Source organism: Leucopleurus acutus (genome assembly GCF_964270905.1).
Source record: "Leucopleurus acutus genome assembly, chromosome: 3".
NCBI classification, from domain to species: domain Eukaryota; kingdom Metazoa; phylum Chordata; class Mammalia; order Artiodactyla; family Delphinidae; genus Leucopleurus; species Leucopleurus acutus.
In genome coordinates this window covers 66,361,753-66,377,402 of record NC_139145.1, presented here as the reverse complement: position 1 = coordinate 66,377,402, position 15,650 = coordinate 66,361,753, and the positions used below count along the sequence as shown (strand labels likewise).

General features: G+C 40.4%; 1 protein-coding gene across 2 annotated transcripts in view; it reads left to right on the top strand.

The window, feature by feature from the left end:
* The first annotated feature begins 7,522 nt into the window (after positions 1-7,522).
* The window catches only part of RAD50 (RAD50 double strand break repair protein), a 98,401-nt gene continuing 90,273 nt past the window's right edge, over positions 7,523-15,650 (top strand). For both annotated transcript variants that reach the window (XM_082837186.1, XM_082837187.1), the window contains exons 1-2: positions 7,523-7,936; positions 9,948-10,031. In XM_082837186.1, coding sequence (XP_082693312.1) covers positions 7,808-7,936; positions 9,948-10,031 — 213 coding nt within the window. In that variant the 5' untranslated portion in view covers positions 7,523-7,807. The remainder of the gene's footprint in view (positions 7,937-9,947; positions 10,032-15,650) is intronic.

Here is a 15,650-nt window from a genome sequence, read left to right as displayed (position 1 = left end):
TTTTAGCCTTGTTCACCCTTGATCCCATGTTCACCCTTGAACTGTGGCCGGGGGTACGAGGTATACTAATTGGTTCTCCCTGGAGCTGGCGATGGGCTTCATCCCACCCAAACTTCATACCTAAGAAATTTGGGGTCCTAGGTAGTAGTAAGAGGGACCTAGATGCTAGGAAGGCAACCAAAAAACATCCGTCACAGCCACATAACATATGGGCATGGCCTCTCCTTCACATCCCACAAGGGTGGGAGTGTCCTTTCACACCCTGGGTGGGCCATGTATGAATAGGTGTGATCAGGGGGATCAGCCTTTGTGTACCTTAGGCTCTGACCTATAATCCCAGAAGGGAGCAAATGAGGCCCCCTTCTAGACCACACACTTCCTTCTTCCCTGGCCTTAGCACACATAATGGAAGTGTAAGCCATTGCTTATAATGGAGAGTTTCAGTGAGCATCCCGAAGTGGTTCTGTGTTGGTAGCCTGGAAGCCTGGCTTTAGGACTACCTTGAGTATCTAGCACAGATTGTACCAAATACGAATTGTTACCTAGAATCCTTTTCCAAAGCTGGATGTAGTTCTGTATGTGAAGTAGAGGCATCTAGGAGGTAGACAAGCCTTTTATTTTATTTTTTAAAGATTTATTTATTATTTATTTATTTTAGGCTGCGTTGGGTCTTAGTTGCGGCATGCAGGATCTTTGTTGAGGCATGCGGGATCTTTCCTTGCAGCGCTGACTTCTGTGGTGTGTAGGTTTTCTCTTCTCTAATTGTGGCACACAGGCTCCATGGCGTGTGGGCTCTGTAGTTATGGTGCCCGGGCTCTAGTTGAGGCACGCGGGCTCAGTAGTTGTGTCGTGCGGGCTTAGTTGCCCCGTGGCATGTGGGATCTTAGTTCCCTGACCAGGGATTGAACTCACGTCCCCTGCATTGTAAGGCAGATTCTTTACCACTGGACCACCAGGGAAGTCCTGTCAAGCCTTTTACATGGGGGTAGTCACAGCTCTGCACAGGTGGTATAAAAGTAGTATGGGACTTTAGTGGCAGCCTTCCTGTACCATGTCTGGTTTTGTTTGTGCTAAAGTTTTGGACTCTTGGTTAGACATGCCTGGTTTGAACACTTGAAAGACCTTTTCCTTGAGACTGCAGGAGTGACCGTGGCTTGCTGCAGGAGTGAGGTAGGAATCACAATAGACTGGATCAAGGTGCTCTTAAAATGGTGCTTTCAAAACCAAAGCTGACTTCTGGCAGAGCCTTCTCTCCCCAGATAGAGAGAGTTCATTCTGGTTCTCCTCAACTCCTTTGGGCTACACAGAGGAAGTGTGGGCTTAGATGAAGGTTTCAGAGGAACTGCCAAGTGACTTGTTATTTTAGTACCTTAAATACACGAAGTTCTGAGTTTTAAACTTCTCTCTGTTATAGGGTTAAACAGGGAATCTAGGTGGTGGAGGATTGAGACACCACTGTACTAGTGTTCACTAAGCAGGATAAAATTCACCAACCACTCACTATTTTTAGGGAGTCATGCTGGCTATGAAAATGAGTGAGATGGGCAAGGTGTGACAACAGCACAGATGGTGGGGCTGCAGAAAACTGCAGCAGAGTGACCTGTCTCCAGGTGGCAAGTACTGGTCAGCTCCAGCTGACTGTTGCCATGTGACACCCTTGGACTTATGTTACCAAATAATCCAATTTTTCAAAGGAGCCGGAAATCCTGATTATTATGTATAATCTCCTGATTTTTAAATGTTGGCAATTCATAGTTTTAAGAACCATACAGTGTGCTATTTTGCAGTCTCTGATCTATAGTATAACTGTGGGTCCCTATTGGAGGGCAAGTTATTTAAAAATCCTCCTATTCAAAATTATGTATCTTCAAAAATGTTTTAATTGTGGTAAAATACATGTAACATAAAACATAACATCTTAACCATTTTTAAGTATACAGTTCAGTAGTGTTGAGTATGTTCATAATGTTGTACAACCCATCTCCAGAACGCTTTTTATCTTGCAAAGCTGAAACTCTGTACCCATTAAACAACAACTCTCCATTTTCCCCCTCCCTCCCAGCCCCTGGCAACCACGCTTCTACTTTCTGTCTCTATGAATTTGATTATTCTAGGTAACTCAGATAAGTAGAATCATATAGTATTTGTCATTTACTGACTGGCTTATTTCACGTAGGATAGTGTCCTCAATGTTCATCCATCTTGTAGCATGTGGCAGAGTTTCCTTCCCTTTTTTTTTTTTTTTTTTTGGCCTCACCACAAGGCTTACGGGGGATCTCAATTCCCTGACCAGGGATTGAACCTGGGCCACACCAGTGAAAGCCTGGAATCCTAACCACTGGGCCACAGGGGAACTCCCCTTCCCTTTTAAGGTGGAATAATCTTCCATTGTATGCATATCCCACATTTTGTTTATCCGTTTATTTATCAATGGACATTTGGGTTGCTTCCATCTTTTGGCTATTGTGGATAATGCCATTATGAACATGAGTGTACAAAATTACATTTCTTACAATGTTTTCATAAGTCAATAACTATTCCTCTATTAGTCTGATCTCCCTAACCTGATTGCAAACTCTCTGAACAGGGACCATAAAATAATGTATTTGAAAGAGGTTTATTAATGTTAACCTGCAAACAAAAGTTAATAATTTTAATCTCCTACTTGCAGGAGATTACTTGCAGAATTACTTGCAGAATTCCAAGTAATTTTTGTAGATATTGTAGCCTCAAGGAAATGAAGCATAATTCTCTTTAAGTGTGGGATACACTTAAAGTAACTGTGGAATACAATTCATTTTAAAGTGTGCAGTCTGGAAGGGGGATTATGAGAGGAGTAACTTTGCAATGGAGAAACCCGACAAACCTCAGCCAGGTGATCAAGGTCAACATCAACAGTGATAACTCATGTTAGTAGCATGTTCCCTTAACATGATGTAATGAGAATGGCATTTTATCTCTGCGGTCTTCCTCCCCAAAACTTATAACCTCTGTCTAACCATGAGAAAAATATTACACATACCCAAATTGAAGGACAAAATACCTGAAAAGTACTCTGTAAAACTGTCAAGGTCATCAAAAACAAGTAAAGTCTGAGAACTGTCACATCCCAGAGGAATCTAAGATGATATGATGACTAAATGCAATGTAGTATGCTGGATGACATCCCAGACAGGAAACCCCCTAAAACTAAGTAGGTAAAAACTAAGAAAACCCCCTAAAAACTGTGGAGTCTAGTAATGTGCCAATGTTGGTTACCCAGTTGTGACAAATGTACCATAGTTATACGAACAACAGAGGAAACTGGGTGCAGGGTACACAGGAAATCTCTATAATATTCTTTCAACGTTTCTGCAAATCTAAAGCTAAATGAAATAAAAGTTTATTAAAAATAACCTTGCAAATTGAAAAAGTTTATAATTATTTATATTATTATTATGTAAAAAGACTTTGTATCCCATAAGTGTCATGCACTTGGGAACTTTTTACTTCACTAGACTGTGAGCTCCTTGAGAATAAGGGTTTTATTTAATTGATCTCTTTACCCTCAATGACCAGCCTATTGTACACACTCAATTAATGTTTATTGAATAAATAACTGAATGAATAAGCAGGAACTTGGTTGTATTAGTTGAACACATTAATGTGAATACTGTGGAAACTGAAGGAGTCTATTCCCTGGAGCCAGGAGCCTGATAATAGAAACAACTTTGGCAGGACTCCTGGAAAAAAGATAGAGCAAAGCTGTCAGCTCATCTATAGAGAACAAACCAATGTGAACTACCATGGTATTTTAAAAAACCCACATTATTTTAGGAGAATAGAAAGAAATTAGCAAACAGTATTGAGAATTTTTAAGAATTACTAGTAATTGTATAGTTTAGAAAAAGGACTTTGGTGTTGAAAAGTTGTATTAGTAGGCAACGTTCATCCTTTTGCCCTAAAACCTTTGTCTCTATTAGTGGCTTCCAAATTGGCAACATGTTTTTACAAACTGATACCTGTGTTTTCTTACTAACTGTGTAGTCATTAAGGTCAAATGACTTTTCTATGAACTGATTCTAATCAAATAACAGGGCACGATGCCACAATTTTTTTTTTTGCAGTGACTAAATGTAAAATGATAGCGTCTCTTTCTTTTTCTTGATCTTATTCTAACCTCCATCCTTTCAATCTCCAAGTATATCTTTTTTTTTTTTTTTTTGCGGTACGCGGGTCTCTCACTGTTGTGGCCTCTCCCGTTGCGGAGCACAGGCTCCGGACGCGCAGGCTCCGGACGCGCAGGCTCAGCGGCCATGACTCACGGGCCTAGCCGTTCCGTGGCATGTGGGATCCTCCCGGACCGGGGCACGAACCCGTGTCCCCTGCATCGGCAGGCGGACTCTCAACCACCGCACCACCAGGGAAACCCTAAGTATATCTTTTAAATAAGTTTTTAATTGATAAATAACATCATTGGAAAATAAACACAGAACTTCTTCCCCTCGGCATAGCAACTACTATATTAGGTTTTTGTTGACCTCTTCCAATCTTTACTAAGACAGCTTTACAGAGTTGTAATCAATGAATATGTGCAATTTTGTTTAACTTTTTTGTTATTAACATTTCTCTTTCATGTAACTACTTATTATTTTAATGGTTACCTGCTATTAGATGAAATTGATGTACCACAGTTTACTTCACCATTTGGGTTGTTGCTAGTATTCCACAATTACAAACAATGCTACTAAAAAGCTCTCTGTATAATTTAAAAAATATTTTCGGGCTTCCCTCATGGTGCAGTGGTTGAGAGTCCACCTGCCGATGCAGGGGACACGGGTTCGTGCCCCGGTCCGGGAGGATCCCACATGCTGCAGAGCGGCTGGGCCCGTGAGCCATGGCCGCTGAGCCTGTACGTCCGGAGCCTGTGCTCCGCAACGGGAGAGACCACAACAGTGAGAGGTCTGCGTACCGAAAAAAAAAAAATTTCTTTATGCTGAGGAACTTGTGTGATCATTTTAATAGCTTTGTTACATTTTACCAGATTAACCCTCTAAAAATATTCAATGCACAAAAAATAAATCTCATATTTTTACAGTGTTTTACCATTTATAAAGCACTTTCACAAAAATAACTTTGTTTAATCCTGATATCAGCATGTGGGATAGATTTCTTTCCCTCAAGATTCTTTAGCACTAGGGTTTAATAGTTCTGCTAATGTAATGAGTGAAATGAACGACAAAGGAAGTTCTGATACAAGAAGCAGTAGTAGTAAAAAAGCTTGATAAATACGTTGGTAAACATAAATAAATAATGCTGGTTTTAAAAAGTAACTCAGAGGATTTCAAGACAACATGGAACAAAAATACTAAACAATGATAATGTGGAAGATTAAGATGCAAGGAGTGATCAGATTCGGTGCATTTTATGGTTCTTGTACTGTTTAAAAGGATACTAAAGGTATTAACCTCAGATTTCAAAATAGGCACATGAAAAATTCAAGAATAATGACTAAAAGAATCAAAATAGAATGTGCAACTTCAAAACCGGTAGAATAAAACAAGAGAATAATGAAAATCAATCAATCCAGAAACCTGGAAAGGAGAAAAAGAGGGAAAAGGCACAAAAAAAGATATGAGAAATACATCCAAATTTATCAGGAATAACAGTTCACTTCATGCAAAATGACATTAAGAGGTTTAAAAATCAAGGGATAGAAAGACATACTAGACAAATACTAATCAAAAGAAAGCTGATGTACCAATATAAATACCAGAAAAAGACAATTTATGTCAGAAAGTATTATAAGGATAAAGAGATTCACTAATAGGTATAAGATAGTATCTCATGGTATTTTATTTTCCATTTCATTAATTATGATATAAGTGAAACTAAACATTTTTCAGTAGTAGTTTACTGAGAACTGGGAACGTGACTGATTCGCCTTTTTAGTTCTTTTTATTTTAAAGATTAATCATTTTTATTGGAAATCTTTCCACCCGCCCCTCCTAGAGTTGTTATCTTAGTTTTATAGTTTCCTACTGTTACAAAGTTGAAAATTTTTGTAATGGAATCTGGCACCTTGTAATGTCCATTTTTTCCTTCAACTCAGTTTTTCTCAAGTATTTTAAAAGTAAATTATAGAAAGCATGACACTATCGTTAACAGTTCTATATGCATCTCAAAAAAGGATCTTTTTCATATAGCAAAATATCATCACATCTAATATAATGAAAACAACGGGGTTTTTTTTAGCATTTAATCTCCAGTCTACATTCAAATTTCCCCACATATACCCGAAATTCCCTTCACATCTCTATGTCCAAAGCAGGATCCAATCCAGGATCATGCGCTGCATCTTGGTAACATGAAACTCAAATCTCTTTTAATTCTCAACCATCCTTTTAGAATCTACAAAAGTTCTTGTTCTAGTAACAGTAATCTGAAAGTCTGGGCCAGTGTTTTGTAGCACATTCCACCTTCCAGATTTGTCTTTTCCATCCTTGTGATATTATTAGCTTAATACTTCCTGTAAACTGAAAGCTTAATCTAAAGGTGCTAAAGACTCAAGTTAAACTTTTTTTTTTTAATCCAGCTGCATAAGAGGTAATTTTGGCTACTTCATATTAAGCAGGAGACATACATTCAATGCCATTGGTATATCCATCACCTCCAAAAGTTTCTTCTCACCTTCCTTATTTTTATTTTCTATTTTATTTATTTATTTATTTATTGTAATAAGAACAGTTAACACAAGGTCTACCGTATTGGCAAATTTTTAAGTATACATTATTGTTAAATATAGGCACGATGGTGTACAGATCTCTTATTATTCATCTTGCATAACAGAATCTCTTAAAGGTGTCTATTCCTATCTTGGGGTGGTACTTATAGCAGTGGATTTACTTCACATATTTTCATAACATTTTATAGTCTTATAATAGCTTTTTGGCTTTTGGTCTACAACGGCAGTTCACAAACTTTTGGTATTAAACCCCTCTCTGAGGATCCCAAAGGGCTTTTACGTGAGTTATAACTACTAATATTTACTCAAGTAGAAACTAAATTTGAAATATTTTTAAAAACACAAGAATATACAAGCACACATTCCATTAGCCATCATTGCGATGGTGTCCCGCACGTCACGAAATTACTAGAAAACTCAGTACATTAGGGAGCGACTGAGAGCGCAAAGGCGAAAACGTCTTAGTATCGTTAGAAAAAGTTTTGACAGGAGCGAACACCGCACTCCCCTCCGTTCCAGGAGTCCCGAGATCACACTTTGAGAATCGCTGTCCATCACAAGTCTTTGTCTTCTCTTAGAGTTAGTGCCTGTCAGTGCTGTCCCGCCCCGCCCCCGCCGCCAGCAAGGAGCCGGAATCCACTTGCTAGATGACCTTGCACTCAACCTTCTTGCGCGGTAAGGTTCCCGGAACCCAGAGCTGCGCGCGCACAGCGGGCCTCTGACTTCCCGGCGTGCCCCGGGCCTGCGGCGTAAAAGCGCGCAGGCCGTAGCGCCCCACGTGACCCGCGGCGCCGCGGAGGCGGGAGTCTGTGAGTGACCACGGTCGCGGGGTCCTCGGGCTTGTGTTCTGCGTCTCCCGCGGGCAGCCCCGGGCTGGCCCCCACCCCCACTCTCGCGTTCCAGCGGGGAAGAAAGCCGGTGTGGGAGGAAAGGTTCCAGCCCGAGCTTTCGCTTTCACCTGGAGCCTCCCGACCCCGGGACGCGCGAGTCCTTAAGACCCGCTCTTGCTCTGCTCGGGCCTCACTGCTAAAGTGAGCCCTGGGCTCTAGACCCCTGCTGTTGAGAAAAGAAACATTTGCAAACATGTCCCGGATCGAAAAGATGAGCATTCTGGGCGTGCGGAGTTTTGGAATAGAGGATAAAGATAAACAAATTATCACATTCTTCAGTCCCCTCACAATTTTGGTTGGACCCAATGGGGCGGGGAAAACGGTAAGTCCTAAGTAGCCGCCTTCAGTTTACGGGTCGCCACGTGTTAGAAATCTGGAGTAAAATATCTGCAGAGTTCGGAACTCTTGATTAGGATGAGAGGAGTCCATATGACTCAGCTCCTGGGGCCCCAGGGTGTACCTGGGTCTCCGGCTGACTTCCCGGCCCAGGGGCGTGGCTTGGTGTGGCCTGTGGCGTTCAGGCCACTGCGACCTCAGGAACCGACCAGACTCCTGTGTTCAGTCATGTCCGGTGGACAAGGTTTCCATCAGAATCCCAAGAGACCGGGAGCTACCTCCGTCCGGGCTCAGCGAGCTCACAGTCCCACAGGAAGCATTTTTGTCTACATTGATGTTTTATCGTTCCTTACATGGCATAGCATTCACTTCCTGGTAGTCGTCCCCGTACAGGATTTCTTTAAAAGTTATAAAATATGATAAATATATGACTTTAAGAAGACTGTCTATCCCGACTTAGATAATAAATGATAAGTAAATGACATAATTTTAAAATGAAACGTGTTGGGGTTTGGTTAAATTGGGACAGTATTTTGTTGTTAGGATACTTTTACCTAGTCAGAATAAAAGATCGAAGCGCAGCTTATATACTGTGCTCCAGTACTGGAAATATTTAGAAATTTGAGTTGGACCTGGAATGGTATGCAATTATGAAAAAAGTACAGCCAAGAGGCTCTCTGGTCTGAAAGGGTGCTTTGAGAAAAAGCAAGGTGGTATCGTTGTAACAGGGAGAGGAGCGAATGAAGTGAAAAGCATAGAAAAAGACATAAGGTTTAGTGTTGAGAGTTGAATGCCAGACTCTTGTCTGCTTTTATTTATGTAGAAATATTACTTATTGAATGCTTTTTATGTACCTAGCATTGTATTAAGTGCTCTACTGGTAGAGAGACTAGTATGTTTAGTGTTTATGAGCCCTAGCTGCTTTAATAGAAATTTTTTCCTTCACCATTTATTAGCTGTGTGACTGGGCAAAAGTGACCTAAATGCTCCATGCCTTAGTTTTCTTCTCTGTAAAATGGAGGTTAAAAAAGTTTCTACGTGGGACTTCCCTGGTGGCGCAGTGGTTAAGAATCTGCCTGCCAGTGCAGGGGACACGGGTTTGAGCCCTGGTCCGTGAGGATCCCACATGCTGTGGAGCAACTAAGCCCATGCGCCACAACTACTGAGCCTGCGCTCTGGAGCCCGCGCGCCTAGAGCCGGTGCTCCACAACAAGAGAAGCCACTGCAATGAGAAGCCTGTGCACGGCCCCGAAGGGTAGCCCCCGCTCACCCCGCCCGTGCACAGCAAAGACCCAACACAGCCAAAAATAAATAAATGAATAAATAAAAAAATAAATTTATTTAAAAAATAGTTTCTACAGCCTAGGATTGATGTGAGAATTAAAAAGCTTAATGTATGTGAAAGTGGTTAGTACAATACCTGGCACATAGTAAGGTCTTTGTAGATATTAGCCATTTGTTTAGTTTCGACTTTTAAAAAATTTTAGCTTTATTGGGTATAATGACATAATTTGTAGGCTATTTAAAGTATACATCATGGTGATTTGACACAGATGTATATTGTAAAAGGATTCCCCCTATCTAGTTAATTAACATGTATTTATCTTTTTTTGGTGAGAACATTTAAGTTACACTCTCATTAAATTTCATTTATACAATATAGTGTTGTCAACTATGGTGACCATGTTTTACTTTAGCCATTGTTATTAAAAACTTGACTTAAAGGGTTTTAATTAGAAATAGAGAAATTTTCCCTCAAATAATAATTCTTTATTTTATTTCAGTATACCTCGTTAAGTATGTAGCTTTTCTATGAAGTTACAGCAATTATTCTTTAACACTTAATCATATTTATATGACAGGTTTTATAATGTCAAATCTTATCTGATCATATCTTTTATAGTCTCTGGTAATAATATTTTATAATGAGTTAATATTTTATGATTAAATTCTGCAGTTCTCTAATAACTAAATAATATAATTTTCTATTTCTTTAGACCATCATTGAATGTCTAAAATATATTTGTACTGGAGATTTTCCTCCTGGAACCAAAGGAAATACATTCGTTCATGATCCCAAGGTAATGGTGCTAGTAAAACTTTGTACTTTTAAAGTAAAAAAAAAATTTTTTTTAAATTTTTGGCTGCATCAGGTCTTAGTTGTGGTGCATGGGCTTCTCTGTAGTTGTGGCATGTGGGTTTTCTCTCTAGTTGTGGCACGTGGGCTCTGTAGTTTGTGGCCTGCAGGCTCTCTAGTTGAGGTGCCTGGGCTTTGCTGCCCCAAGCATGTGGGATTTTAGTTCCCCGACCAGGGATCGAACCTGGGTGTTCTGCATTGAAAGGCAGATTCTCTACCACTGGACCACCAGGGAAGTCCCTAAAATAAAATTTTTATAATTATGGAAGTGATGATAGCTCATTGTAGAAAATTTGGCAGTGGAAAAGTATGAAGAGGTATGAAAGTCACACACATACAGTCTTAGCGCCCAGTGATAGCCATTGTTGACATTTTCATGTATTTCTTCTCCTTTACATACAGTCTTATATAGCTGAAGTCATACTCTAATTTTGTATTCTGAGGTGTTTTTCCACCTAACATTATAATAAAGTCCAATGTTATTAAAAAAAACTATATTAATCTGGGTGTTTGATACATGGGTGTTTTAATCTTTTTACTTTTTTATATGTGTGAAGTATTTCCTACTTAAAACATAAAATCTTTTATGAACATTTTTAATAATTGCATCATTTTCTTACATTTAGATTGCTTTTAGTTTTTCATTAAAATGTACCATGATGAAAGTCTTGGTGTATGAGTGTTTGAATGGTATTTATTTTTTTTAAATAAATTTATTTATTTATTTATGGCTGTGTTGGGTCTTCGTTGCTGCACACGGGCTTTCTCTAGTTGCAGCGAGCGGGGGCTACTCTTCATCGCGATGTGCCGGCTTCTCACTGCGGTGGCTTCTCTTGTTGTGGAGCACAGGCTCTAGGCACTCAGGCTTCAGTAGTTGTGGCTCTCGGGCTCTAGAGCACAGGCTCAGTAGTTGTGGTGCCTGAGTTTAGTTGCTCTGTGGCATGTGGGATCTTCCCAGACCAAGGCTCAAACCCGTGTCCCCTGCATAAGCAGGCGGTTTCTTAACCACTGCACCACCAGGGAAGTCCTGTGAATTATGGTGTTTAAACTCTTAGTGTGTGTATAGGACATAGGCTTTTCTATATGCATTTTGGCCTGTAGGTTTTTCTTTCTTTTTTTTTTTTTTAATTGAAGTATAGTTGATTTACAATATGTGTTAGTTTCAGGTATACAGCAAAGTGATTCAGTTATATACATATTTTTTTTCCAGATTATTCCATCATAGGTTATTATAAGGTATTGAATATTGTTCCCCCTGTTATATAGTAAATCCCTGTTGCTGATCTATTTTATATATAGTAGTATGTATCTGTTAATCCCAAACTCCTAATTTATCCCTCTCCCTGAATAGGTTTTTCTTGTTCATGTATATAGTGGGGTCATGTGCCTCTCTCATTATCTTGCCTGCCAAGAGTTTGTTGTGTGTTTACTCCAGGCTTTTTTCTGTGTTTATAAAAACATATCTGTGTGTGTATATAAATACGCTCATGTAAATATTTTAATACATCAATAGAATTTTATTTTTCCATTGTATCAATACACATCAAATATTTATTTAGTGATATACTGTGGATGTGTTAAAATATATATACACCTTTGTTTCATTATTTTTAATTACTAAATAGTATTTCATTGAGTTTATATTCTCTAATTTATTTAGCTGACCCACTGTTGATAGTCTTTTAAGTTGTTTCCACGTTTATGTGACTAAAGATAACTCTGTGATTATGAAAGTGATCTCAGGTGGCCTTGGCTTGCAGTGGCTTGAAGAGGATTTCGGTTCCCTGGCCAGGGATTGAAGTCAGGTCGTGGCAGTGAAAGTGCCAAATACTAGCCACTGGACCACCAGGGCCAGTGGGCAGTGACAAGGCCCTGGTCCATTGGCTTTGTAGAAATGAATTTCCACAAAGACATGGAAAGTAGTGACATAAGTAAAGTGTTTATTAGGAGGAAAAAGAGTACATGTGAATAGACTCACACGGGCGGGCTCAGAGAGAGAGTTGCGCCCTCGTGGTAGTTTCAATCACTTATATGGGATATTTCTTCTGGGTTTCCTCTGGCCAGTCATCTTGCTTTTTCTGGCCCTGAGCCTGTATTTGGTTTAACTCAGGGTCCTCCCCTGTGTGCACACGCGTCTCTTAGCCAAGGTGGATTCTAGCGAAGAGGCCTATGGGTAGGTTGACATCACCTACTATGGGGTGGTGCTCCTTCCCTTTTTGGCCCCCGAGGAGTCTTTTTGCGCACCTGTAGTTGGGAAGGTCTCCTTGACCTCGAGAATGAGGAACATGTGGTCTCTTTATCTTTTATCTGGGCAGAGCTCAGCTCCTCCTTGCTCCTTGCTATTCATCTTGGAGTATCTGTCCACAGGGGACAAACTCCAGCTGCTCAGCCTGGGGCCCATCTATCTCCTGCCTCAAATCCCCCCCTGCGAGACATGAGCCCCAAGAAATCTTTTTTGGGAGGATGTAGGGCAAAGGTCTGTCTTCCGTAGCTTCTTCAGGCTAGCATGTGGTTCATAGACCCTACCTAGTTGGGTTCACGGAGCTCTCACCCTGTCTCATTAAGGGGCCCAGGGTGACTTCTGTTGTTATTCCAGCAGGATCTGTTCCGAGGAATGGCCAGAATCTCTGCATCACCATTATCCTGATGTGAAACTATTGTAATCTGGAAGAGACAAACTTAACAAGCAGATTAAAAAGGCAGGGGCCAAAAACCAATAAAAGAACTATAGTAACCAGTGGCCTAAGGAGAACCAGGTTACGTTTGGTAACAATTTTGATCCTGGTCCAGATAGAATCAGTGCTTGGGTTACCCTGTCCAAAGGAATGGAGCCATTTGGCGTGGTCATATATATTTTTGATGTCTGCTTCCATTAGCCCAGTGTGATTTGATGTGGGTGTAACGCACTCAGTTAGTTGGACAACCTGACATTAATAGATCTCATTTCTTTTCAGGAGAATAAGCCTGAAACCCATTCTGGACCTGGCGCTTTGGGGAGACTTGTAGCCAGGTAGCTAGTTGTTTAGTTTTATCTAAGTAGGTTGTAACCTTTGATGTGGTATTAACACATAAATAACAGGAGCTATTGGTCATCATACATGTCTCTTTTTTTGGTTAACATATGATATAAAGCTATTTCATTGCCTAAAAATAATAATTGTAAGAGGAGACCTTTAAATTGTTTATTGTTTTATCTTAAAGTCAGTTAAGTCCTCTCGGAGGCTGGATCAAATCAGTCCCTTTTGCCAAGTCAAGCATTTTGCTTTTCAGTTGTCCTTGCTCCTGCATTAGCAGTTTCTCCCTCTTTAGGGGATCATTTAGATCAGCATATAAACATGGTCTGGTAGCTCCAGTCTACAGACAAACTCTCCCTTTACTGCAGATCAACCTCTGGCTACTACTCTGTTCTAGTTTATAGCAAAATTCACAAGAGTTGTGTGTACTGATTGTTTTCACTTTATTGCTTCCCCTTTCCTCCTCAGCCCACTCTGTTTAGATTTTTCTCCTTTTTTTCCCTCACTAAAACTGCTCTTGTAAGGTCACCAGTAATCTCCATACTGCCAGATAAAACGGTTATTTTCTAATTCTCAATAACTTCTTTGCAGATTTGATATAGTTGGTTTCCCCCTTTTTAAAAAACATTGCTCTCTTGGCTTTCATGACACCATGATCTCATACCTCCTTTTTCACTGGCCATACTTCAGTCTCCTTTGATGAGTCTACTTTTGCCTGGCTCTTCTTGGGTGATCTCATTCACTCACAGCTTTAAGTATTGGTTATATTGCTCTTGTCGAACACTTGGAAATGAATTGTCTGAGGAGACACATGTGCTGACAGAGCAAGAAACTTTATTGGCAAGGGGCACCCGGACGGAGAGCAGTAGGGTAAGGGAACCCAGGAGAACTGCTCAGCCGCATGGCTCGCAGTCTTGGGTTTTATGGTAATCGGGTTAGTTTCCGCGTTGTCTCTGGCCAGTCATTCTAACTCAGAGTCCTTCCTGGTGGTGCACACATCGCTCAGCCAAGATGGATTCCAGCGAGAAGGGTTGTGGGAGGTTGGTAGGACATATGGACTGGCGTCTCCTCTCTCCTTTTGACCTTTCCCGAATTCTTCCGGTTGGTGGTAGCTTGTTAGTTCCGCCTTCCTTACCAGGACCTCCTGTTGTAAGATAACTCATGCACGTGGTTACTATAGGGCCTGGCCAGGGTGGACAGTTTTGGTCAATGGTTCCGCTAACAGTTCTATGCTGATGAATCCCAAATTTATATATATAGCCCTAACTTCTTTCCTACACTGTAGATATATATGTCCAGCTGTTTGATTATTTAATGGGCATCTCAAATTTAACATATTCAAAATAGAACTCTTGGTTCCCTGTTCCCACATCCCTTTCACATTCTCAAGCCTGTTACTACCTTAGTACTCTCCAGTTTAATAAATGATATCATCATCCACGTGTTTGCTCATGCAAAAACCTGTGTGCCATCCTTTGAGTGATTCCTTTATCTCATCCTGTTTCTAATTCATAAGCAATTCTTAGCTACTCTTCTAAAATATGTCCAGAATATGTCCCTTCATTCCATCTCTGCTGCTTTCCTGGTCCAAGCCACCACACTTTTCCCTTTGAATTATTCTGGTAGTCTCAAAACTTGTTTTTCCTGCCTCATTCTTTTTTTTTTGGCCATGCCACGTGGCATGTGGGATCTTAGCTGCCCAACCAGGGATCAAACCCATCCCCCCTTCAGTGGAAGCACAGAGTCTTAACCCCTGGACCCCTGGGAAAGTCCCTCCTGCTTCATTCTTTTTTTTTTTTTCTTTGATAGTAAGAAGTGGATTTATTTAGAGAGAACCTCCTGTCTCATTCTTGAAGTTCTCTTTTTCACATAGCAACAAATTATCTTTAAATATTTATTCATTCATTCAACAGGGAGTGAGTCACTCAAAATCTGAGGGGAGAATATTTCAGTCAGTGTTAATACTAAGTGCAAAGTCCTTGAGGTAGGAGCATGTTTGGTGTGTTCAAGGAATCACAAGAAGGAGCAAAATGGTAGGGGAAGACTGGTAGAAAATTAAGTTAGAGTAGTTGAAGGGTCTAGATCTGGTAGGACCTTGGGTTCTAATTTAAATAGGAATCTATTGGAAGATTTTAAGCAAGAAGAGGGCGTGATCTGTATTTTAAAGTGATCAGTCTAGCTGCTGAGAGAAGACCGTCTGTAGGTGGCAAGGGTAGAAGGGTGAAGACTAACAAAGGGGATTTTGTGGTAATCCAGGTGAGAAATATTGGTGGTTAGATTAAGTGGTAATGGTACAAAGTATGAGAAATGCTTGGATTTGGGCTGTATTTTAAAGGTAGAACCAGCAGATTAGCTAATGATTTGGGTAGTGATGTATGAGAAAAATAGAAGCATAAAGCAGAACTCCCAAGTTTTTTGACTTGAGCAAGTAGAAAAATAGTGTAATGAGGAAACACTGGAAAAGGAGATTTGGGTGGCTCTAGTTTAAACATGTAAATTGGGATGGGAATTCCCTGGCGGTCCATTGGTTAGGACTCGGCGCTTTCACT